This window comes from Micropterus salmoides, unplaced genomic scaffold (genome assembly GCF_014851395.1).
Source record: "Micropterus salmoides isolate LMB-PRFRI ecotype aquatic unplaced genomic scaffold, ASM1485139v1 Ms_hic_scaffold_18, whole genome shotgun sequence".
Classification (NCBI taxonomy): domain Eukaryota; kingdom Metazoa; phylum Chordata; class Actinopteri; order Centrarchiformes; family Centrarchidae; genus Micropterus; species Micropterus salmoides.
In genome coordinates, this window is record NW_024040928.1 from 23,561,282 (window position 1) to 23,586,642 (window position 25,361).

General features: G+C 38.2%; 4 protein-coding genes and 1 pseudogene across 4 annotated transcripts in view; 1 reads left to right on the forward strand and 4 right to left on the reverse strand.

Moving 5' to 3' along the window:
• Positions 1-1,639: 1,639 nt before the first annotated feature.
• On the reverse strand, positions 1,640-5,675 carry LOC119908864 (gap junction Cx32.2 protein-like). Its single transcript, XM_038726774.1, has 3 exons — positions 5,530-5,675; positions 4,261-4,394; positions 1,640-3,634 (listed from the first exon to the last, which is right to left on the reverse strand). Exons 2-3 carry the CDS (start codon positions 4,387-4,389, stop codon positions 3,017-3,019), a joined length of 747 nt encoding a protein of 248 aa, XP_038582702.1. The 5' UTR covers positions 4,390-4,394; positions 5,530-5,675; the 3' UTR covers positions 1,640-3,016.
• Positions 5,676-7,656: 1,981 nt separating this feature from the next.
• LOC119908865 lies at positions 7,657-9,767 on the reverse strand (annotated as a pseudogene).
• A 1,629-nt stretch (positions 9,768-11,396) lies between these two features.
• On the reverse strand, positions 11,397-15,410 carry LOC119908968 (gap junction Cx32.7 protein-like). The gene is made up of 5 exons (XM_038726955.1): positions 14,662-15,410; positions 13,900-14,026; positions 13,515-13,667; positions 13,108-13,293; positions 11,397-12,311 (listed from the first exon to the last, which is right to left on the reverse strand). The coding sequence occupies exons 3-5, from the start codon at positions 13,641-13,643 to the stop codon at positions 11,706-11,708; spliced, it is 921 nt and encodes a 306-aa protein (XP_038582883.1). The 5' UTR covers positions 13,644-13,667; positions 13,900-14,026; positions 14,662-15,410; the 3' UTR covers positions 11,397-11,705.
• Positions 15,411-15,562: 152 nt separating this feature from the next.
• On the reverse strand, positions 15,563-20,516 carry hsdl1 (hydroxysteroid dehydrogenase like 1). The gene is made up of 5 exons (XM_038726954.1): positions 20,074-20,516; positions 18,908-19,353; positions 18,486-18,569; positions 17,153-17,287; positions 15,563-16,964 (listed from the first exon to the last, which is right to left on the reverse strand). The coding sequence occupies exons 1-5, from the start codon at positions 20,291-20,293 to the stop codon at positions 16,893-16,895; spliced, it is 957 nt and encodes a 318-aa protein (XP_038582882.1). The 5' UTR covers positions 20,294-20,516; the 3' UTR covers positions 15,563-16,892.
• A 265-nt stretch (positions 20,517-20,781) lies between these two features.
• Positions 20,782-25,361, forward strand: part of tbc1d32 (TBC1 domain family, member 32) — a 76,414-nt gene continuing 71,834 nt past the window's right edge. Inside the window, exons 1-7 of the mRNA XM_038727019.1 lie at positions 20,782-20,886; positions 21,709-21,877; positions 22,383-22,547; positions 23,304-23,481; positions 23,755-23,826; positions 24,505-24,624; positions 25,031-25,109. Coding sequence (XP_038582947.1) covers positions 21,723-21,877; positions 22,383-22,547; positions 23,304-23,481; positions 23,755-23,826; positions 24,505-24,624; positions 25,031-25,109 — 769 coding nt within the window. The 5' untranslated portion in view covers positions 20,782-20,886; positions 21,709-21,722. The remainder of the gene's footprint in view (positions 20,887-21,708; positions 21,878-22,382; positions 22,548-23,303; positions 23,482-23,754; positions 23,827-24,504; positions 24,625-25,030; positions 25,110-25,361) is intronic.

Sequence of the window (25,361 nt, forward strand, 5' to 3'; positions counted from 1 at the left end):
TCAGGTGCATGACACAATCCTCTCTCCTTTAAACAGTATGTCTCTGTAATAAGCCTGAATGAACACCTCTCCTAGAAAAGTCCCGGTCCCTGTTTGAATGGTCCTCTGCGCAAAAACTCCTCCCGAATAAAGTAATCTGCTGGGTCATTTGGTGGAGCAGCAACTGTTCCGTTAGCACCTGAGCTGCTTGTATCTGATGGCGGCTGAACATCTCTGGCAGTGCCCATTCTGGCTGAGGCTGCCTGTATTTCACCTGGGTCTGTGTGATTTGCAAGAGTCGTCTGTTCTGGGTTTGTGGTAGTGTTGGCTGAGGCTGGATGTGGATCAACTGTGCTTGAACTGGCTGACAATACAGCATATACTCTACTGACAAATTTAAGTATAGCCCCTGTAAATTATAGCTAAAAAACTTACTAGATATCAGCTACATCAGACCCATTCAAACATGGCTTCCCCATGTTTCCTTTAATAAATTTTCAAAGGTAAAATACGATTTATACTATGTCTTGACTGAATATGTGATGCCTATCATTTACTAAGAGATGTGCATCCAAATTTGCCTAGTCTGCCCTGCTAATCAACATTTTAATAATCAATAGTCACACAGCTCTCCATCTTGCATTAGCCAGAGTTGTAACTGAACCTTGATTAAGAGACAGATAATCACTGTTTTGTTTTGAAATGAGGTGCGATTATGAGGAGTGCCGTCACATCCATGTATTGACTGATCCTCACAGATGTTGCTGCTGCTTATCAAACGTAATAAACAGTTGTATTTCACTCTAACATTGTTCAGGCACAAAGTCTGGGAAGTAAGTCCAGTGTGAGCGTAGGGTATAGATATATATATATAATCTGTCCGTTAACCTGTGGTTCATTAGAATTCATCTCTGGGTAACGGTAAGGTCACAACAACCCCCATTGGCTTTTAAGTTGATATCAAAGTTGGCAAACAGTTTACACATCCAGCAGATACAGTGCGGCACACTGTGTTTTTGTTTATGGTTTTGGCTGCAAAAAGCTGCTTGCTGCAGCAGAAAATGGCACTGGGACAGATAAACAGTGAAACTCCCTATGAAGCTCTGTAAAGCCGAAGGGATCGTCACAACAAGCTATAGGCCTAGTAAAATTAGTTATAGTATATCAGTTATAGACCCCTTAGGATCCTTTGGATGAATGTTGAAAAAGTGGTGATAAATTGGAGAATGCATCATCACAAAGCTGAAAACAGGGTAGCTTTTCTGAGCACACAAAACCTTTTAGAGACAGGCCTATGGACACTGATGCTACAAGCATACAGTATGATAATCTTATAGAATATGATGCATTGCTGTAGATTAAACTACCCAACAGTAAATTAAATCAGCGCAATCTTAAACATCAACAGCTGTAAAATTAATCCTAAACATCATATATAATAGGAAAACACTGACAGGGACCATTTTTCTGCTGATTGAGTATTTTTACTTGTGATACTTCAAGTAAATAGTCTTGATAATATTTACATACACAGTAAGGTTTTGAATGTATGTCTTTTCTGACTGTTTCTTACCAAATGATATGATAATATTCCCTCTACTTTTGGTGTGTTGTCAACAAAATACTATGGTTATCAACTAGTGAATAACACATCTGGGTCTGTAGCTTGCTAGAAGTTCAACTTTATTTTTGCATCAGCTTTGTCTGCTGTGTGGTGCTGAGCAGATATAGCACCTTCTCTTTGCTGACAACATCCTGTTGCTGGTTACAAGGTGACACTGAACCATACTGTACATTTGCGAGTGTAAAAGCAAAAGAAAGAGTTAAAGATGTTAAAAACCGCTGACATAGGTGTGGAGGAAATACAACAAATGCTTGTACAATAAAAATGTTGTGATTTTACTTATATTGTGATTAGTTTGATGAAATTATAAATATAAAAATAAAAAAATACAATAAATATTATTCATATCACCTTTAGAGCTTTAGAGCTGTGTGATCCTTGTAGTTACGTTGCATTAACTCCATAAGTTACAGTAAACTAAATCAGCAATAATTTACAGAGATTGTACAACATACTTTCTGGTGATATTGATCTATATTCTATATCTGACTATTTACATCTTTATTTCTCCTCTGATGTGATTATTTTAATACAATATCCAATAGAGGTTTTTCAAAAATTGTTTTTCTGTTACTAAATTAGTGATAGTAGGTTAAATGTAATTTCAGTGACACCTGGGAACAGAAATAATTAATTATGCATGAGTATGTTGAGTAACAACAGTGATAATGAAACAAAAACTGAGAGGCAGTTTGAAAATTACTTGGACTCCCCTTGTGTACCCTTTCCTCAGTACTCTTTTTTTTTTTACAATAATTTACAAACACAAGGCACATACAGTCATATTAAACATGAAAAAACAAATTATTTGTAATTCAATTCAAATATTTACAGTTTTAAAAGTCATGCCAGCAAATTATATAATAAACGGAAAATATAAATTTAAAAAGTATACTGGCACCTCAGCACTGCTTTAGAACATAAAAAGGTTGTAGCATTACAAAATGGCTTTTGGCCAAAGCAAATTGGTACAGAGACACAGAGCTATCTGCAGTCAAGTCAAGTTATAGGGTCATGTCCCTCTGACATCAAGCCATGTAGTCACAGACCACAGCAGAATTAATGACTTCTGCGAATGTCACAGCTGGCACACAAAAACTCACTTTTGTCCTTAACAAATTTTAAAAGTTTGCTTCATTGACACTATCGTATAATCACATTTTTAAATATATGAATGCTTGTAACTATTCACAAATAGTCTCCTAATACATTTCCAAATTTGCTTCATTTTCAGGTCTTTTTGAAGTATCACATTGTGTAATTTATACACATGTGAGCTACGGTCTTTTGTGGATTTAGCCCTGTTAGTCACTTTTTTTTTTCTTTTTTTTTTGGTAACTATGCGGCTGTTTAAATTTTGCACATTGGATCTAAATTACTGTACTGTGATTGGCATTATGGAGAGTAAGCTTCTCATTTTCCATCCCTGTCACCTTTTAAAAGTGGGTGAATGGAAATAGCAGTGGACGGCAGTGTTTTAAACCTTCGTCTAGATGTGCGAAAACACGCCAGGTAGAAGAGCTCTGCTACGTTGAGTAGAAGAGAGATGCAGGAGACTACAAGCATGAAGATGATGAAGATGGTCTTCTCTGTGGGTCGGGACATGTAGCACTCTACAGTGAAGGGACAAGGTGCTCTGGAGCAGACGATTCTTGGGTCCATGATAAACCCATACAGATAATACTGCCCCACAATGAACGCTACCTCCAGAAGGATTCTGAAAAATATGGAGGTTATGTAGTTACCCAGCAGGTTGCCTTTAATCTTAACGTGGCCTTTTTCATCAGAGTACTTGGGAACTTTGACGATTTCGCTACTAGAGTGGGTCTGTATATACTCTCTCATTTTATTTTCTTTGTGGATAATGTGGATGACATGACCAAGGTAGATCAGCGTTGGTGTTGAGACGAAGATAATCTGGAGGACCCAGAATCGAATGTGTGAGATTGGGAAGGCGTGGTCATAGCAGACGTTCTTGCAACCAGGCTGTTTTGTGTTACAAATCATATTCGACTGTTCATCGCCCCACACCTGTAATGTTCAGATGAGAAATGAATATAATTACAAATGTATGCACAGCATGTAGATTGTTGAGTTACTTTTATGAGCATTTTAATTAGCTTGTAGTACACATCTATGAGGATCTGGTGTTGTTATTGAAGGTAATTGAGAATTGTGATAATAATGGCTACAAAATGGGATTCTGAAGATACATTGTTGTGGTGAGGCTGTATAAACAATCAGCGGCATTTCAAGTAAATAAAAAAGTTTATACTTAAATAAACAAACTTAAATAAAGAAAAATATGTATGTTTAACAAGTAGTCTAATTTAGCACAGAGAGGATTATTATTCTCTTAGCCCCTGGCCCTGTGACTCTTCAAAGGATAAGCAGCGCAGAAGATGGATGCACGGATTGATGGATGAACAACTCTTATCAAGAGATAAAGAAGACAAAGCTATTTAATCATTTAAAAATGTTTCAATATAACAAAAGGTGTTATTATAAATATAAAGCCTGAAAATGTGTAATTAAACTGAGTCAGCTACTGTTGCCCTGGAGCGGTGGACCTTCATTATGGCCACTAGAGGGTGTTATTATAGATTCATGCTGAAAGGTATAATGCTTTTATAAAGTATGAACAAATTGAAGGAGACCTTCTCTGCTCCGGCTCCAAGGATCATGATCCTGAAGATAAACAGCACACTCAGCCAGACCTTCCCTATGACGGTGGAGTGGGACTGGACCTTGTCCAGTAGAGAGGACAGAAAACCCCATTCTCCCATGGTCTCTGATATGATGAATAAAAGCATATAAAATAACAATTTAGACAAAACATTGCAAGTCCCCATTTATCAGTACCCAAGTGTATTATGATATTCCAGACTGTGGTCAGGTAGAGACAGGATTAAAGATTTGTTAAGAAACCTGAAACCTTTGTTTCTCATTTAGCTGTTATATACAATAGCAGTGTTTAATGATATATGCAGACTACTCAACTTTAAACAGTCTCACATAGCAAGTATCCATGTAGCCAGAATATATTTTACTGCCAGACTTGTGTTAAGTTGTAGTGACCTAAATGGTATTAAATCTGTATCAAGTTTTTGAGAACAAAAGTATAATTTCTCAAAATACGTAATTAAGTTTTGATCTTGTCTTTATTTATTTAAGTCATGACTGTTGTCTAATTAACCAGTAATATTTTATTCTACATATTGCAGTTACAAAAGTATAGCTTACAGCATTCTGTTTTGTTTTCAGCAAATAGTACTAGGTACTGTGGTTTATGATTATTGTTTAACAGGATGGTAAAACATCATCAACAACAGAAGAAAGTCTGTTTTGGTTATGAAAGACAATCACATGTTGTAAAAACCCTAATCTATAGTATAGTATAATGTTCAGAATGTAAAGAGGATGCTATAAAATTGGTTGTAATGATAGGAGAGGAATATACATTCAATAGACGTCTGTACGTTCGCTGCATCTATAAATATGTTTATTTTTTCACAAGAAGAAAGGCTCTTTAATGTGTCTGCAGACTACACATCTAGTGAAAGTTGAAATGAACTCCAAGTAAGTGTGGAAATATATAGATAATTCAGATTTTTATCCTCATGGATTATGGAAAATATGCATCAGTGCGAATGATCAGATGGCTTGTAGAGTTTGTCTGTAGTCTGGCTTTGCTTACACACACATATACTAACATGCTTACAACCCCCTGCCAATGTAAGAATATACTCATAATTATAAATATTCTATATCAATCTTTATAAACCTTTTTAGTTGAAATCTTATTTCAAAAGTAAGACCATGAAATTTAGGTTTTCATGAAATTTAAGAATTTATTACATGTTGGATATTATGGAGCATAAAACAAACAAACAAATATAAAACAAAAAAGTAATTGTACACCTTACCTTTTGAATGTAAAAGGACTCTGTGCAGACAAACAGACCAGTCACCAACAGTTCAGTTGAATGATAAAGAGCCCAGTGCACTAAATCAGACCTGTCTATGGTACCTTGAACTTTAGTTCTGATGAAATTGCGCAACAGTGTGAGCTGTCACGTTGTCATGACATCTGGAAATGATAATCTCAAGTGCAAAATTTTGGGCTGAGCACTGACAAGATTATCCTGTTAATGATTGGCAGTGCTATAAACCAAATTCTTGTGCTCCTGATCTCATTATTTAGCATTTTGTATTAGATGATATTTGTCAGTTATGTACCCACAAAGTGAGTATTTTTGTGAATTTCTTTGTGACTCAAGGAGTAAAGTGCACGGGCACAATAACATGAACACCTGTACAGCTTGCAACTACGTGAGGATTGAACAGTCACGTTCATTTTTTGTTGGGGCTATGTCAACAGAAAGTTTCTTTACAGGCTGTGTGATTTGCACAAAGCAAATCTAATATTATAAGCTTCACAAATATGGTTTTGGTGGACAGGTTTTGTACCGAACTGATATACTGAGCAGGTCCATAGTGACCTTTTGTGTAGCCCCTGCAATTTTTATGGATGTATTTGATCCTCTTAATTTTATCCGTGGATCTCAACAATATACTGTCCAGTCAGTGTTCTTTATTAAAAATTTCACTTTTTCTGGGATCGCAGAAATCTTTTTAAAGCAGATGGATTTTGCCTTAACAAGTCAGGAGTAAAAGTGTTCATGTCTAACCTACTTTTACTTCTTGCGTCACTCATTTGTTCCCTCTGCCAAGGACAAGAGACAAGAGGAATCAAAACAAGAAGAAGACATAAGAGAACCTTGAAGGAGAGCTTCAGCTTCTGCCCGGAGAGAGCTTCAATCATGGGAGACATCAGAGCCAAGAGGAAGAGTCTCTTCTCCCGTCACCAACACCCACCTACAAGGATGAAACTTATTCACCCCCAAACTGCATCCAGGTGTCCCTCATTTCCTAACCCTTTCTCCCTCCTCCCCCTTATTGGAGGTCATTGACCAGATGAAAGAGTTCGTCACTGCTAGGAACAAACCTACTCCTTCTCTGGCCCTACTCCCACTTCCCCTAAACCACCATCGGTGTCCACCTCCAGCATTGGATTTAAGTCTTCAGCCAGTTTGACACATTTGCTATAAGGCTAATGGCACTCATGGCTCTTCCCAAGACAAACCGGCGCTCTGTGTGCCAGCCACTTCAATTCAATTCAATTCAAATTTGCTTTATTGCCATGAATGTTAATAGTATTGCCAAAGCTTCAAGCTAAATACAAAATAACAATTCAATTCATACAGTTAAAGTAAATAAGATCAACTTTCTCAATTCCTGTCTTGTGGCCTGATAGATGAAGAATGGTGAATCTGCTTAGAAACACATTTGGCTTCCATTGCACTTGCGAAACTTGGTTAGACCGAGTTAACAGTGCAGTTTATCAAGTCTACCCCTCCCAACTTCAGTTTCGTGAGCAAAACTAAAAGAAAGGGTGGAGTTTTGTTTGCCACTTTGTTTAATGATTCCCTCCAATTCTGCATCTTTTGAATATGTGGAAGGTATTCTTTGAGACTGCTTACCCTACCTTAATGAGCTTGTAGATCATTTCAATTCTAAAATTACAAATGTTATTGATGACATTGCACCCACCAAGGTGAAGGTGGCTTCTCCGTGGAAAAAAGCCACGCTGGTAAGAATAGAAAAAACATTGTTGAAAAGTTGGGTGGCAAAAAACATCTCCAGGTACATTATGACATCTATAAAGAGAGACTTTGCATTTATAGTTTAGATCTGAGAAATGAAAGGAGGTCCTGCAACATGTTTTCCTTGTTTTCATTTTACTTTGAACTCTTTTTAATTATATTTAATTAAAGATTTGGTGGCTAATATCTGTCAAAGTATCAACCGCTCCCTATTCTGAAGTGATAGCAAGCAATTATTATTATTATTATCCCAAACCAAATGTGTTTTCTGGTTTTCATCAGTTACAACCCTACAGTGTTACCAAAGAAGTGTAAAACTAGTCTTTAAGAAGTAAGGTGTTTGAAGTATAAAATGTAAACCTGTCATCTGAAGGTAAAGAAATGTCATGAAACTTTATCCAGTCATTTATTAAAAACAATACAGCATACAAAAATGTCTTCATATACAGTAGAAACTATATAAACAGACTCTTCGCCACAATAATCATTAGCATCATTGTCAATTATTTTAAATCCTAGCTAATGAACACGGCAGTTACTTAAAGGACACATTTAATAACTGGGCGTAGACAAAATTCTGCTCATTCATAGATTAACAAGTGAGTATAGAAGAACATAAATACATTATCAATATTGCACGTTTTCCATTATTAGATTTCCAGTTAAAGAATACAAAGTAATTGTAAAATTCCAACAACGTGGCGCTGAAATAATAACCCCATTCCTTAAAGTTCTGTCATGATTTGTACACCACAATGTAAGAACACTTCACTTCAGTCTTTTAGAACAAGGAAACGTGAGGCAGAATTCTGAAAGGAGCATTTCATACAATAAAATGGTCAGGTCAGTGGTTTTTAATGATCACTCAGTAGTCTTTTCTCCTCTTTGGCCCCGTCCAGGCTTCCACCAACACTCTCTAGCTCCATGTTAATCTTGTTCTGCTTGAGTGCTTCCTCTGTAGTCGTCCACTGGGTGCTGACAGGCTGGCAGGGTTTTCTGCTGAAGTGAGTGTGTGAGGCCTGGACCTACATTTGACCCTGGTACAAATCAGATACAAAACCTCAATGACGTTGAGAAGCAGAGACACGCAGGAAACTGCCACATGAAGATAATAAAGATGCTCTTCTCTGTGGGTCGGGACATGTAGCACTCCACAGTGAAGGGACAGGGCTTCTTAGAGCAGGGGAACATGGGGACCATAATGAAGCCGTACAGGTAGTACTGGCCCACTATGAAGGCAGACTCAATGATGATCTTGACCACGAGCTGGGTCAGGTAGCTCCCGAGCAGGTTCCCCTTGATCTTCACCTTTCCCTTTTCGTCTGAGTATTTGGGTACTTTGAGCAGCCGGGTCCCGCCAGGGCTCAATCGCTGCTGCTCCCTCAGCTTGTTCTCCTTGTGGATGATGTGCATGGCATGGCCCAGGTACAGCAGCGTTGGTGTGGAGACGAAGATGATCTGGAGGACCCAGAAGCGAATGTGCGAGATGGGGAAGGTCCAGTCGTAGCAGACGTTCACACAACCAGGTTGCTGAGTGTTGCAGATGAAACCCGACTGCTCGTCCCCCCCAGACGCTCTCAGCACCGGCACCCAAAACCATGATCCTGAACAGGAAGAGGACACTCATCCAGAGCTTCCCAATGATTGTGGAGTGGGACTGGACCTTGTCCAGCAAGGTTGACAGGAAACCCCAGTCTCCCATATTTTATTTGGCGATATTCAGTTACTAATCTGTGACAAAAAAAGATAAAAGGAAATACAATAAATATTCATGAGTTAATAAATACATCAAACTGAATAGTTTTGTTTGTATTGATCGTACACCACACCTTATTAACTGAAACATTAACCACAACATAGTATTTAATCAATATGCTCCTGCTGGAAGAAAGGCTCATTGTTCATATTAATAGAATAATATTTTTTTATGTTCTACATGAGAAGAGGGTCTTAGCTCCCCATGAACTCAAAGGTAGTTGGTCAATATTTTTCTAAAATAATCATTTTGAACAGAAGAATGAACAACTCACTGGCCTTGTACTAATGAGGCTTGGTTGAAGTAGGCTGGTATAGAGATACAACTATGAAAGAAGTGAAAAACGGGAGGGAAAGAACTTTCCCTGGGTAAATGTAACTTCAAAAATCTTACATCAATATTCTTTATAACGCAACAATATTTCTACAATAAACATATAAAACGTGTTATGAGGGCAAAACTGAAAGGTAAGACAAGAAAAGCAATCTGATGCCATGATTAGTTATGTAAGTGATATTCATTCAGTTAGAGAGCAAAGCAGTAAAATAAAAACCCATCACTTTTTTACAAAATATAAATGCAAAAAATACTCTACATTTCCATTCTTTATAGTGTTCCTTACAAATAAAAAATCAGCGATCTGTAGCAGAGAACAATAATCATTGCATCTTACCTGCTGACCTGGTCAGAAAGAACTGTCTCTAGTTGGGACAGATTGTTAACTTAAATGTTGGACCTTGGAGTTTTGTGCAGAACTGATGAGGGATCACATTACGCAACACACATCTGGCTTTGATGTCACGTTGTACCTGTCAGCAAACCAGAGCAAAAAAAGACCAATCGTGTAATAATTGACAGGTATTCAGTCTCACTTTAGGAAGTCAAGATCTTTGTCTGTTAAATGGTCTTGGATGTTTTAAAAAATAATAGAAGAAATAAATAACTTCTACCGCCCGGGGCCAGTTAATACAGAGACACATTGAAGCATTTTGGTGACACTTCTAAGTTCAAACCCATAATTTAGTTTGGTTCATGTTGAAACAATTTGTTGACTTTGCCATAAATGGTCACCTGGTGAAAACAGAATGCACCTCTATTCAGGTTCATTTTTATTTGGTTTGACTCAATATCATTTACTTACTTCATTTAAGGTATGGTAAAGGTACTTTATTTGTCACATACACATACATGTAGCAAAATTCATTCTCTGCATTTAACCCATCAGTGGGCAGCCACTGTACAGCGCCCGGGAACCAACTCCAGATCGAATTAAGTGTCTGGTCAATGGCACTGAACATAACATGTTTTTGATGGTGGGGAAACCGGAGCACCTGGAGGAAACCCATGCAGACACGGGGATAACATGCAAACTCCACAGAGAGAGGCCACAGTGCTATCTATCAGGCCACCGTACTGAAGGATCCTCGTAGACTCCCATGTTTCGGCCAGCCTCAGCTCCACCTCTTTTCCCATTTTTGGAATTATCTGGTGTAGGGACTGCCAAGTTGGTGACTGTCAGAGCCTCCATCATTGAGCTTCACAACAGCTCTTCGGAAGCCGTGACGTCACGGAGACTATGTTCATGCTTCATGTGACTAAGACACCTCATTTTCCCTTTAATTTGTCACCCATCTGTATAACTGGTTAATTAGTGAGCTTTAGACGTGCTGGTAAGCACATTTTGTTACCTTTGGACAGAACCAGTTAGCAGTTCTCCTTGTTTCCAGTCTTTGTGCTGAGCCAAGCTAATTGTCTCCTGCTGGTAGCTTCATATTTAACGTGAAGAAAGCAAATAAGTGTAGTTCTCAATACACCTATATTACAAACAATTTCTTTAAAAGTACTCAAAATAATTGCAATACCAGACATATCTTTGCTCAACTTGTTCATACTTACTTTTTTGAGAGGAATACATGTTTTTGCTGATGAAAGCATGTTTAAAGGGAACACAATGTTTATAAATATGAGCTCTGCTGATTCATATATTCTCAGTGGCCTATTAATGATTTCAAAGTTTTAAACTGCATTGACAAGCATTCTTTCAGCACACAATTAACTAAATGCTTTGTATGCATTACAGCAATTGTAGCTCTTTATTTACAGTATGATAGATTAATAAGTGGTCTTCAGTGGTTTGGTAGATGAGGCTGTTCTTAATATGAAAACCCTTGGTGAATTTCAGAGACAGATTAGGGTGGGAAATAAGAGCATGATAATTTAATGAAACAACAGTGTGATCAAGTATAGACCATGTTTATCATACACATTCATCAGAACTGAACTTAAAACTCAGAAATGGTTGAACAAAGTAAGAAAAGGTAAAGATCCAATCTGAATATGAGAAGTTTATTCAATCAAAATTTCATAACATAGTCTTAAATCATTCCAAAGAAGTACTCTTAGCAAAATCTATCAAAAAAATGTACAGTGTTTTAAAATGACAGCTCTGTCACCTGCAAGAAAAAATGTTTGTTATTTTTTTATTATGTCACAAAAGTCACTTTAAGTCACTTTAACTACTTTTTTAGCATGTGACTGAGTTATGTTTACCAAAGCTGGCTACCCCCCCACCCACCATCTTTATTTACTGCACACACACACCCTTTCCACCCCAAAGCCAAAGCACACAAATACTGGAACTCGGGAATTTGACCGGTCAACCTATCACAGCCTCAATGCTTCAGATGTGGACCTCCCCTATGTTGTTGTTCTCAGGTGGTATATTCTTAGCAGCCTCCTTGACCCCGACTGTGACCCCGTTCGACCCCAATTTTCTTCCTTGGAGCTCCAGCTCCAGGTTCACAGAATTTTGGATCATCTCGTCACGGTTTTTAAAAGCTTTCCTTCCCAAAAGTGGAGGTGTTACCGGGGTCACTGTGTAATCCTGCCTCCTCGTCATGCACTCCTTCACAGCTTTCGAACACAGGTATAACAGCTCCACCAGGCTGAGGATGAGGGAGACAATTGCTGCCACCAGCATGAACCAGATGATGACTGACTTCTCTGTGGGCCTGGACAGGAAGCAGTCCACTTTGTGAGGGCAAGGTGAGCTAGTGCAGACATAACGAGGCTGGAGTGTGAAACCGTAAAGAAAGTACTGACCCCCGATGAACAAAACCTCCAGGATAATCTTGGCCAGAAGATGGAGGACATAACTGCGAAGGACACTGCCACGGATGCTGATCTTGCCAGTGCTCTTGGTGTACTTGGGAACTTTGTAGGCCCTCCTAAGGAACAGAGTGGCCTGGTCATCCAAATCAGCATGCTTCTTCATCCTCTCCTTCACCTTGGAATGGAAGGACAAGAAAATGACTTTTCCAGTAAGCTGAAAAAGACACAGATTTAGAGGCAGTGCAGATGTATTCAAAGTAATTAGGTGAAAGAATCAAGATGGAGGCAACACCACTGTCAGTCTGCAGTGTTCAGAAATCAAGTTCAGAAATTTATGAGATATAAACTCCCAACAGTTTTGCCAAAATATGACTAAACACTTATTGGTATAGTGCTGTCTCCCTCCTTGAAACATTGAAGCACTGGAAGTTGTGTTTTTAGACATATTTTGGAAAAAATATGAGTAAAATATAAAATAGTATAGCTTTAAAGCTGCAATAATCAATCAATGTTTTTGCACAGTGACAGATACACTGCCTCCACATCTCTCCAGCTAACATTGTGGTTATAGTAATGTGTTAAGAGACGACTGTGCACTTTTACAAGACACAGAAAAACGTATTCATTTTGTGTTCTGTTTCTGGCCACATAATATTCACTCTTCTTTTAACTTTGAAATTATAAATTATATTATTATTATAAAATTATAATATGTAATTATAGCAGTATATACAGTATCCACTGACCAGTGATGTATTTAAAGTAATGATGTAAGTCCTGTCTAATGTGTGTTATGGCAGAAAATTGTGTCCTCTTACATTTAATCTTTATAGGCATAGGGATGTACAAGGTACAGGCATTTCATAAATATTGATATCATGCAACCTTAAGTCGGTACAGAGCATTATTTATTTGTAGCATCAATCCAAAGCCATATTTTGCATTTTGTACTGCCCACTGGAGTGACACACCTTCTTCTCAGTGTGGATCACATGAAGTACGTGACCGAGATATAGAAGCTTCGGAGTTGCTATAGCAATAATCTGGAGGGCCCAAAAGCGAACGTGAGAGATGGGGAAGGCTTTGTCGTAGCAGACATTCTCACAGCCAGGCTGCTGAGTGTTGCAGACAAAGTCAGATTGCTCATCGCCCCATACCTAGACAAGATTAGAGGAAAGAGATGATAGAAGAGATTACACTAAAAACTTCAGAGAGTTGAAAGTGCAGTAGGAACAATGTTCAGTACTCAAAATGATCATAAAAATGGAGGTTTGAGACATTCCCAATCCAGAGACCTATTGATATTGTTCCAGCTATTACTCCCCTTTAATACTAGCACAATTATCTCACCTACATTGTTGCTACTCAAGGGCCTCACCTTCTCAGCGCCGGTGTGCAGGACCAGGATGCGGAACACAAACAGCACGGTCAGCCAGACCTTCCCGATCACGGTGGAGTGGCTCTGCACTTTATCCAACAAGCGGCCCAGCAGATCCCATTCGCCCATGTCAGTCACCAGTTGTCCTTCTTTCTATGTGAGGACAAAAACAATCCATTAAGACTCATAGACAGACGTCCAATACAATAACCTCTGAAGGTATCTTTGCATTATTTGAGAAGTATACACTATTATTGGTTTATTCAAAGAGAATATTTTGAAAACAGAATTGTTGTGTGGTTTTATTAATTTCATTAGCAATCTGGTAAACACCCCTTGATTAGACCTGTTATTTTCTATTTTGCAGTTAGATGAAAGGTCTTACAGAAATCACTGTCGGTGTAAAAGTCAGACTCTCTCACAAGGCCAAACTCTATCATTTCTCGCAGGCCTGTGAGTCTGCTGATAGAAGCCACAGCTGTTGATTCTCCAAAACAGAAGCTACTTATCTGCTGAAAACCAAGACATTAACCTTGGTTAATACCAAACACTGCAAATCTTAATACAGAGAATGTGAGACAGTAGCTCAAATAATGATGTACAAATCCAGACGACTTCCCTAAGTAGTTAAGGCTGCTAAGTTTATGGTTTAAGCATTTTAAAAAAACATTTGTATTTATGCATTGATCAGGTTTCCTTTACATAATGACACATCAATTCAGAATTTATTTTTCTTTTATGGTTATTGCATAAGGCTTCCCCCTATGTTTTATTGATGATTTAGTAAGAACAATATTTTGTAAAGCATTCAAATGTTTGACTAAGGGTAGCTGTTCACATCATATGGATACAATGACATTTTTTGTCTTTCTTATTGTCTTTTGAGAATGTAATTTCTGACTACATTAAATGACTTCCATATGCACTACATAGTTCCCCTTTTTGAGCTCTCGTTATGCTCTCACAAGTACAACTGGCATGCATATCTTTTATTTTAAATTGTACGAATATTGCATAGTAGATTACTGTATATCATCAACATAAAATTCCAAAAATAAATCGATTAACTTCAGTCCATGTACATTCCAAAATGAGTTACCTTATATTAGAGACAGAACAGATATGTAATTTTTTTAAATCAACTTACCAGTAGAACAAAACCACAGAGAAAAAACGTGGATGGAGACAGCTATGTCTTGGGAGGAGGAGGAAGAGAGAAAGTGAAGAAGAATCTGTCTTTTCGTTCTTCCTTTGGAATCTTATCTGGAAGGACACCAGCCTAAGCACAACAACTAGCCTCCAGTCCCAACACTAAATATGACAAAACTATCTAAAAAACGTTACCTACAAAACTAGCATGTAACTAACCACGCTGTTTTGTCCTGTTACTTTATTTCTGTGGCAATTCTGCTTCAATGGACAGTGGACTCAGGACAGCGGGAAGATGGAAGGCAGAAACAAAGTTGCAGCAGTTGCAGTTGTTTTTCTTGATTCTCTTTATTTTATAGCACTTTAGGCTTCATTATTTGTATGACAAGGAGAAGTGTTACCAAATGTCCTTACCTTATGAATTATAGCATTTTCTAAACAACAACAAACAAAATTTACAATCTTGACTTTGTAGATTGACACATATCTGTGGTTGATAATTACACATACAGCATAGTCAAAGATTCTGGTAAACCTCCCACTTCAGCCCAGGTTTGCTCTGCAGCATTTTCGGCAGACTGCCCCTCACGTGCGTTCATCAGGTTTACTGACCGGGCTGATCTGAGGGGGGGTCACAGGGTAAACTCTGGCAGCCGGCACGGTGTCTGTTCACGGACGTAAATGATTTATGCCATCCTGATGTTTTACAAGAAAAACAAAGCGCTTCTGGCCTTCAGCCTATAGATCAGTCAACATTTCATTTACGCTGGAAACCAAACACCTACCAATCAGACAGAAAACGATTCTTTGAAGACAGACGCTTTTATTTATTCCAGCATTTATAATAAGATAAATATGGCCACCTTCCATTCATTAAAATAAAAAAAACCCTGACAGTATGAGAATGGAGAAATCTTTATTGTATTTGTGCTATGATGACACATATAAGTCAACATTTGTAAATTCTATACTGTGTGTGTAAGTAATCACTCAACACAATATACCTGAATATGTTCAAATTACTCACAATATAAATACTTATTTTAGAGCAATATCCACTTATACTAAACTTAGCTCAAATATAGTTTCTTACACAATCTTACAGTCTCACTCTTCAGTGCATTTCATATTCAAGACACCACCTCCACCTAAAGCTATCGTTCCCCATTCACCCCCACGCACTTATTTGCTTTCAACACTCTGGTCTTTGATCAGACCAAGAAGCCAAATAAGCTAAAAGGCATATTCACATTACAAGAATATATTTAGATTTACATTTGCTTTGGTCACAATTTAGAATTGGAGCTAAAAATGGCTGTTTCACCTTCAATTATCATGTTTCTTAGATCTTTATTTAAACTTAAATTACTGTTGCATAATATTAAATTTTGAGGACTTAATCTAGATTATGATATCAGTCTGCCTCTTTCATTTTGAATGATGTTGGGTTTGGTTTTTGGGGTGACTACCATTTGTTCTTTGTATGTGTTTGGCATGGGTGTGGTCAGCGCTGGTACAAAGCAGGTATAACCAGAAAGAACTGGAAAGTCAAACGTCAGCACACAAGTCCTTTTAAAAAAAAACCCCACAGTGACTATCACAGCATACACACCCCAAAGACCTTTAGGATAGAATTAGATTACAGGATAAAGGTTAACGCAGAAAGAGGTCTATGCCACTTAATGTCAGAATATATTACCCAAAATCGGATGTGTCTGTTATTGAATGTGTTATTTCTTCTATCTATTATGATTTTGTTTATTTTATGGTAGTAGATTGCTTTATTATTACTTTCTTCTTATATAACGTCTCACCTGCCCGCCGATTTGAAATTATTACCTTACCTCATAGTAGTTTAAAGGGTTAAAATGGCCAAGCACCAAACCAAATGATGTCAGCTTGTTATTGCTCCAATAATCATAAGTAAGTTTACAATCTAAACTCAAAGTCAAACCCAGTTTCCAACCTCATGTCTATTCACCATTAAGACATGTATCATCATGTAGTCTGGTTTCTTTAGTTAAGTTAGGATCTAACTGCAACTTCCCTAGAAACTGATACAAAATCAATAGAGGAAAATCTCTTAACCACAAAACCTCAACAGATCCTCAGAGTTTAAGAAATTTAAACTAATAATGGCTGAGGAAATCAAAACTCTACATTCACTTCAGTAACAAGAAGATCTAGTAAGTGGGTTAAGTCTTAAGTGAAGGGAGGAGAAGTGAGCTCCTAACTTGAACTGATGAGCACACGTGATCCGAAAACCCACATCCACTCTGGAATACATCTCATGAGTCCATACTGCGAAGAAAAACAACAGAGAGAAAAAAGATCATCATACAGAAATGTATTTTTTACGTTTTAGATCCTGTTTTCACAAAGGCATGAGATGTATCAGAAATATAGTCTTGACAAACATGTAATCTTGTCACAAACTTTCTGAGAGTATACCAATTACAAACGGACATCATGACCCATTTTGTGCCGACCTGCAGTGTATGGGGCCAGTAGCCGGTGGTCCTATTAGAGATGCCGAGGGTGGAGATGGCGTGGCGAGAATAAACCTCTGGCCTCGGTACAAACCAGCCATCTCTTGATGATGGCTGTCGTCCACTTGAGGCTATCTGGTTAAACATACACACATACTGTATATCAAGCACTGACACACATGCAGCTATTTATACTCAGGGTTTAAAGTGATTTTACATATTAACTATTAACAATAATACGCACATTTCACATTATGAGCTTTACAAAACAATAAAACATAAAAGGACATAGAGGCTGGAAGTGTAAACAGTTAAGTCTAAACAATTAGGTAAATGCACTCCAGTTTATGTCAGTTATTGCCAGTTTATTAGGTACACCTAGCTTAAAATAAATCCTTCATGAAGTTTTCTTTGAAATGAGTGTTGTTTAATTCATTCAGTATTATACATTTATTCATTTAGCTTTTATCCAAAGACTTAATTGCTATATACGTCAGAGGTCGCATGCCTCTGGAGCAACTAGGGGTTAAGTGTCTTACTCAGGGACACATTGGTGTCTCACAGTGGATTCAAACCCGGGTCTCTCACACCAAAGGCATGGGCCTTATCCGCTACTACATCACCACCCCTACATATTTAGCTACTTATTTAGCCCACTTCACTGATATGAATGGAGGGGACAAATGGACGTGGATATAATTGAAACACCTCTCTGTATAATGTAATACAGGTCGTCAGCACCACGGACTACATCCTCCAAAATGACCAAAGAGTTAAATCAACACCACTCTAAGACAATTTCAACAACAAACTGAACATTATAATCTTCATGACGGTACAACTTTAATTCTGTTTGTTGTATTAGACATCATAAGTTTATGCTAGGTGTAACTAATAAGCTGGCAGCTGAATGTAGTAACATAACACTGTTACAGTGTATTGCTGTTGTATGCTTGTTAGGGTTAGGTATAGTGTTGAAAACCCATTCTGATACAGGGTGTTAGCTAAGTATACCTAATAAACTGGCAGCTGTGTGTAGTATCTTATTACTGTAGGGCGGGGTATTAGTATTGGGTATAGGGTTGGAAAGTAGTGCTGATGCAATACCTGAGTATCAGCAATGACACCAAAACCAATCATTTGAGAAATATAAACATCTTTTTCTGCAAAACCCTTAGTTTCATTTAACAAAAAGAACTTTATATAAACAAAATTGAAATGACTGAGCTTTGAAGCCAGCTTTTAGTGATTGACACATTTTAGTTGGCAGACAAAATGTATTTGGATCCAGTATCCAGCCCTACTCGTTTAACAGTCATATCAGGAAATCTACCTGAAAAGGAATCAGACTTTGGACAAAGATCCCTTTGCTGCTGTACTCAAGGTGAAGAGCTCTTGAGAAATTATCCAGGTAGCCCTAAAATGTCAGGAGAAAAAAGGGAAAGAGGATTATTGTCAGGAAAGAAAAACATGTTTATATGATTATGTTTTGAATGACAGCCTGCGAGGGAGGCAGTTTGATTTGCTTGTGTTAGCCCCACACATTTACCCTCAAACGTGAGTTGGATTTTACTTTTAAAAAGTGGTTTACTCTGCTCGGAGATTCTAGCAATAGCATTAATAGACATTATTTGGAATATTTATTTACAAAGGGGCTTTTCATATGAATCAAAATATCTGCTGTAGAGGGCACAGATGTGTATCTTTGTGTATGTGCATCCACAAGAGGCAGATATCCCGTGTGTTTTGTCTCACAGTGAAGGCGGTGAGTGTCACTCTTCCAGGCATGGGTCTGCAGCAAGCACCCAATGATATATTGATCACAGCTCCTCTGCTACGCTCCACCATCCCTGGCAGCACCAACCGGGTCATCAGAGTAGCGACGGCAACGTTCTTGTTCACCAAATCCAACAGGCCCTGCTCAGGCATTTCAATCAGGCTCTGAGGGTAAGCCAAAGACACTCCCACACAGTTCACCAGGAAGCCAATATCTTTACCCCTCATGGCTTCTTTGATGGGCTTACTGGCTGCCTGGTCCAGAGAGAAGTCAGCTAGGACAACAACAGTTTCCACTCCGTAGCTCTGGGAGAGGGACGCAGCGATGTCTCTAACAGAGGTGTGGTCCTGAGTGACAAAAATAATACTGATACCGTGCCTGGCCAACTCCTCCGCATAGGCTTGGGCCACAGGCTCTGATGCACCTGACAGGAGAGAGAACAAGATTTATCAATGAAAGTTATACCAGGAAGTGCACAGTAGCATCACTATGGCGTTAAAACCTCAAATAAAGTTTAATTTATGACTGAATAAAAAGCTAATAATTAGTTCATTACTGAGAAATTAAATATCAACAATTTTGATCAGTTCATTCAACAAATCAGATTTTCAGATATAAAGAAAATACGCTTTCTCTGTTTTATATAATTGTATAATGAATGTCTTTTGGGCTGTTGGTTGAAGCAATATGAAAATATCATCCTGGACATTTTTCAGTACTTTAAGTGTAGTACAAAAATCTCCTTGCAATTTCTCACAGCCCAAGAAGACATGTTCAGATTTCTTGTTTTGTATGACCAACATTTGAATACCCAAATATCATAATAATAAAGTTGTCAAATTTGAGAAGCTGAAACCAGCAGAGAATGTTTGCCATTTTTGTGCTTGATTAATAACTTTTAGTCAATTATCAAAATTTCTGCCTATTCTTTTTCGGTTGATCTGTTGATTGATTGATTGATTGATTGTTTAAGCTCTAAAGATGACAGAGGCCCTGGTTTTGTAATTAAGTTAGTGTGATGCCCAAATCTCACTGAAAGAAGTAAAGTTAACTAAAATAAATGCATACTCTCCTCTCCCCCTCTTGTCACACAGATATGATGCGCTCTCATTGTTTCTGCTGTGATCACCTGCTAAATCCTTACCATAAATAACAGCCCAGTCACCAAATCTTTGGGTCAGCTTCTTACTTGGGATCATTCTTGGCAGGAAATGCACCCTGATCAACGTGCAGCAGTCTCTCAGCAGGATTACTGCTCTGCTGGCCGTGTAAAGAGCACCGACCAGGGCCAGGGTTTCAAAATAAACACTGCACGACCGAGAAATTTCTCTGTACAAAAACTGAAAGCTGTCAACTGCCGCCATTGTCACCACTGTTGATGCTGACGCTAGCTTAGTAGCTAAAGCGTATTCCGAAGATTTAACGTAGTGATTTCAAAACGTAACGTTGACTAGTAAGTCAAGCGTGTGAATAAAACCTGTCGCTACTCCTACATAGTAAATTTACGATCAATTTCAGGCTTTCAGACGTTCTTAGCAGGGAGAGATGTCTCCTGGTCCAGCATCCGGTAACAGGAGCAAAACATTGAGTCATGTGACAACATACTTCACGGGTGCTGCATTCAATACCACATAAGAAAAACCGTAAGAGTTTTAAACCTCGCGAGTAATACTTTATAGAAGTTTTCACACTAGTCATTAAGGAATTTTTTGATACGTTTGATAAATCACTCACATCTCGACTTCCTTTGTCATGTTTAATCTTTTGTTCCTCTCATCATGTATCTCGTGAATACCATATTTCCGACTCTTCCTGAAGGCAGCAGCGTGTAGTCCCATAATGCACCGTACTTTACGCTAAGTGCACGTTTCCATAGAGACGCAGCAATCGGTGGCAAGTGCTCCTCAAAATGCTAACGTTAACTGGATGAAAAAGCTTTTTTAAGTCCCAAAACAAGGTGACAGGTTTGAAATGTGCTGCAAACGACGTCGTTCTGTTTGGTTTGTGCAGCGGGGTGGCTTTAGGTTTTTAGCTCAGCTGCGGTGTCAGTTAAAATTGGGCAGTTTTGCCTTCAGCTAGCACCTTGTACTTAGCAGCAAAGCTAACCAGAGGAGAGCAATTAACTTAACAGGTTCTGACTTCAAAGTAAAAACGTAAATATCACATAACGTTAGTCATTTTGGGTGAACAGCACATAGTTAATTGTTGCGGTTAGATCTTTATTTCTATATTTGAGTGGAAACTGCTGTGTGGACCTTATTTTCACTATGAAAGACATATTTTACCAGGGGGGTAGCCAATTATCACACTTAACTGATTGATAATTGAATGACCAATGCTGAAAAGGGCATAGCCAAAACGTGCATTTTTGACCCATGTGCTGAACACAGAAACTGATACCAAACTAATAGAGCGTCCTGATAGATTTTGGTGTGTAAATTTTATTTTTTTATTGTATTTGCTGGACTTAACACTATGGTTATGCACGTGCACCCCAGCAATCTTTTTATCGTTGGTTGGGGGTGATGTTTTTTTTTTTTACTTCAATCTATTTGTAGGGGGAAGCAATCAAAATTTTGAAATGCACAGTATTTTGTTAGTTTATTTAGTTGTTTTTGTGTTTATTTATGGATGTAAAGGAAAAAAATTCCTCCCTTCTGAACTAAAGCTGTCTGTCAAACTCTCAGTGGCACTACACGGGGAATTGGCCCCTCACCACCATACACATACACATTTTAAACCCTGGAAAACCAACCACTCTGTTCTGTCCTGTCTTAAGGACCCGCTGTAGAGATGTCTCAGCTGTCAGCTGAAGATGAGGTGGAGTTGCAGTCGCTGCTCAAGCAGCTTTTGAGAAGCATTAACGACAGAATCTCTGGTGCTCCATCGACCGAATGTGCTGAAGAGATCCTTCTTCACCTGGAGGAGACTGACAAGAACTTCCACAAGTAAGTCTTAAATATTGTGGCAATAGGCCTCATATACTTGGAATAAACAAACATGTATTTCTGTAAGCATTTGTACTATAGTCATTTGTGAAGGCACTGTTCAAAATTGTTAAATCAAGCATTTTTTAAATTAAACTTAAGATAACTAAGATTAACTTGACATCACAGATTAAGTTATTCCTGATTGGCTCACCTTTTGAAATATGTTGTTTTCAATTTGTTCTTGTCAACCACTGAAATGGAGTGGTGTACTAGTGCTACCATTTTGTAGTAGGTAGGATAATATCAGCCACAGTATCATATTAAACCAATAGACTGTTTGCTATAATAGCTGCTATGCAATATGCAGCTATTCAGGCTAAACCTTAGGGTTTTTTGCACATTTTAGAAAAGGCAATACGATAACATTACTACTTTTTATCGGCCTCTTATTGATTGTTAAGTGGCAGGTATACAACAGATATACTATACAATAGGTTTTAGTCTGTCAATGCTCTCTTTCCAGTTATGAATTTGTCAAGTACCTCCGTCAGTACGTGGAGAGTTCATTGGGGACTGTAGTGGAAGAAGAGACAAAGAACTTGACCAGAGGAGATGCACAGCATGCAATAAGCCCAGGTCACGACACCTTGATCCACGCTGTCACCCGAAGGACCAGAGACTCGGCTGAGTGAGTGTAGCTCAAACAATTATCTGTTTTTGTTTGTTTAGTTTTCTTCATATAACCTCCTGTGGAGTAATTTCACAGTTAATCATTACATTCTGTGTGAACTGTGCAAACCTCTGACATCCTCCAGGGTCTATTTATGTAATATACTGTCCATAAGTGTCATTTACATTTATTGTCCATTTAGTTTCAGTTGTTGAAGTTTGATTGTATTCTATACCTGTTTCCTACTTTTTAGAGATGTCAGAAAGGTGAAGATTCACACTTTCTTGTCAAGACAAATGTCACAGAGCCACTGTTGATAGAGTATAAAACTGTAGTATTTCTGTCTCCCAAGTTTTCTGGGATTATTTTCACACACACTGAATACAGTGTGTGTGAAATAGCTTAATATTGTTTGTGTAGCTTCTTATTCTTAGATAAGAAGCTAGCTAATGTAGTCAGATGTCACTGATATAACGTTAACTGTAGCTTATGGACAGTTGTTGATTTTGGGAAAGACAATCTTGTTGGCAGTTACAATGTTTCTTGCCTGTTTTCTTCCCAACTTAAAATTATAGGCAGTTAGTGTGGAGTTTCATGCTTTATTTAAGTAGGATTGTCTTTGCAGTAACAACCAAGCAGTTTGATTACGGCTGAATCATACACATAGTCACAGAGCAGATAGAAATACGTAAGCTATTATGGAAAGGGTTTAGCTAAATTATTCTAAAACAAGTTAATAATAATAATACACTAATGTACTTCTGTCTGTGACAGGTACCAGCAGATGATGCAGACATTGAAAAACACCATGATCATGGTGGTGGAGTCTTCAATCAATAAATTTGAGGAGGACCAGATGAGAAAAGAGGAGATGCACAGAAAGAAGCAGCACAGTCAGTCCAACAGCCAGTACATTGACAACTGCTCGGACAGTGACTCCTCCTTCAACCAGGTCAGAGATACAGTAGTTACACTCTGATGGCAATACATGGTTACAATTACTTTATTGTCTTTTTTTAGATTATAGGTGACTCATAAAGTGCCAAGATTGTATTTTAGCTCCAATCTCTGAATGACATTGGTCACAATTGCTGTTGTGTTGCTGTGGAGAAGTTTGTTCCTATCAATGGTAGACTGAATGTAGGGCAACGCCAGTAGATGTGGTACCATCAGACAATGAGAGCTTTATGATGAATCAGAATTTTTGTTTCATTTCCTTTTCCAGAGTTATGCATTCATCAGACAAGAGCAGCTGCAAGCTTTGGCTGAAAAACTTGACTCCAGCAGACCCAAAGAGGTAGAAAGGCTTCTTTACACATAGACATTATGATGTGTACATTGCTGTTGCATAGTCAGTATGCTGGAGAGTCATGTGTAGCACTGTGCCACAGATCAGTGGTTTCCACCCTACCAACATCTGAGGGGGTTGTCAGATGATCAACAGGATAGGAACCAAAAGCAATGTCACATAAAATCATTTTCCACAGAATTTCAAGATTATTTACCTCTTCAGGCCTGGAAAAAAATTACTTTGTTTAAACAAGTTATTACCAGTAGACATTGGCTTAATAGAAAATATCACAGAGATCCAACAAATATGTTTATTTAAGAGTTGTTATTTCAACTTACCTGTGCAGCTTTGTCAATTTTGTCCATGGTTTTTGCCATTTTGTACCAGGTTAAGTACACATGTGCAACTAGAGATGAATAAATGAGGCTTAAACATTTGCTTAAAGGAGCTACAAATCACACAATGTGGGAATCACTGCCATAAATGTTACATTTATTCATTTAGCTGACGCTTTTATCCAAAGCAACTTACAATTGCTATACGTGTCAGAGGTCGCACGCCTCTGGAGCGACTAGGGGTTAAGTGTCTTGCTCAGGGACACAATGGTTGATGGGTCACAGTAGGGGATTGAACCCGATGAACAGTCTAGTCCAGGAGAAGTGATGTAACTCTGTATGTATGTAGGTGCGTTGGGAGGCTCTTCAGGCCCTCTGCTGTGCCCCTCCGTCTGATGTGTTGAACTGTGAGAGCTGGAGCGGCCTACGCAGGAACCTCTGTGCTGCTCTGAACGATCCTGACCTCACCGTGAGTCCTGAGAAGCCTCATCTACTTAGCTCAGCTCTACAAATTCACCCTTAATTAATTCACAAATTAATCAATAATAATTATGTGATTTTAAATTTTTTTTGGGGGGGGGGAATAATTTCAGGCTTTATAATTGATTATAACAAACGCATTATCGTACAGGCAGTCCTGCCACACATTCTTCTTTTGAGGAGAAGACAAGATAACACCAATGAATGAGAGCTAATTGGGAGCAAATATGCAGGCCACTTTCTCAGTACAGGCTGCAGATCTTTTTTTTGTGATAATCTTGTTTAATTTCCATTATATCTTCTTATAATTTAAGATTTAGGTGTCATTGATTGATTATGTATGTACGTGTGAGAATGTGCTGATAACTTATGCCTTATCCCCTCAACTCCATTAGGATAACGTACTGCAGTTCTTTGCTAAAAGCTTCTCCTCCTCTCCACTGAATGTGACACGAGAGATCTACACCAGCTTGGGTAGGACATTCTGACTGGTTTGAGTCCATGTGCAGCACTTTCATGTTTGAACTGAACAATGGAAATGTATTTTTATCAAGAGGAAAATTACATTTTAAAGGGTTCAATCTTCTTAATTTATCATTCCATTTGAAGAAAAAAATGTTTTCCCCACTAACGTTATCCGGAATTTCTTACCTATACATATCCGTGAATGTAGCGACCTTGACACTTTCAAATCATTTATCAAAACCCACCTCTTTAGATGAGCCT

Excerpts from the sequence above, each read along its gene's own strand:
- LOC119908968 (XM_038726955.1), bottom strand. The coding sequence starts at position 13,643 with ATGGGCGAATGGGATCTGCTGGGCCGCTTGTTGGATAAAGTGCAGAGC. Across the intron at positions 13,294-13,514 it reads TGCACACCGGCGCTGAGAAG|GTATGGGGCGATGAGCAATC; the intron begins GTGAGGCCCTTG and ends AATCTTGTCTAG. Across the intron at positions 12,312-13,107 it reads TGATCCACACTGAGAAGAAG|GTGAAGGAGAGGATGAAGAA; the intron begins GTGTGTCACTCC and ends TTCCATTCCAAG.
- hsdl1 (XM_038726954.1), bottom strand. The coding sequence starts at position 20,293 with ATGGCGGCAGTTGACAGCTTTCAGTTTTTGTACAGAGAAATTTCTCGG. Across the intron at positions 19,354-20,073 it reads TGACTGGGCTGTTATTTATG|GTGCATCAGAGCCTGTGGCC; the intron begins GTAAGGATTTAG and ends CTCTCCTGTCAG. Across the intron at positions 18,570-18,907 it reads TGACACTCACCGCCTTCACT|GGCTACCTGGATAATTTCTC; the intron begins GTGAGACAAAAC and ends CTGACATTTTAG.
- LOC119908864 (XM_038726774.1), bottom strand. The coding sequence starts at position 4,389 with ATGGGAGAATGGGGTTTTCTGTCCTCTCTACTGGACAAGGTCCAGTCC. Across the intron at positions 3,635-4,260 it reads TTGGAGCCGGAGCAGAGAAG|GTGTGGGGCGATGAACAGTC; the intron begins GTCTCCTTCAAT and ends TGAACATTACAG.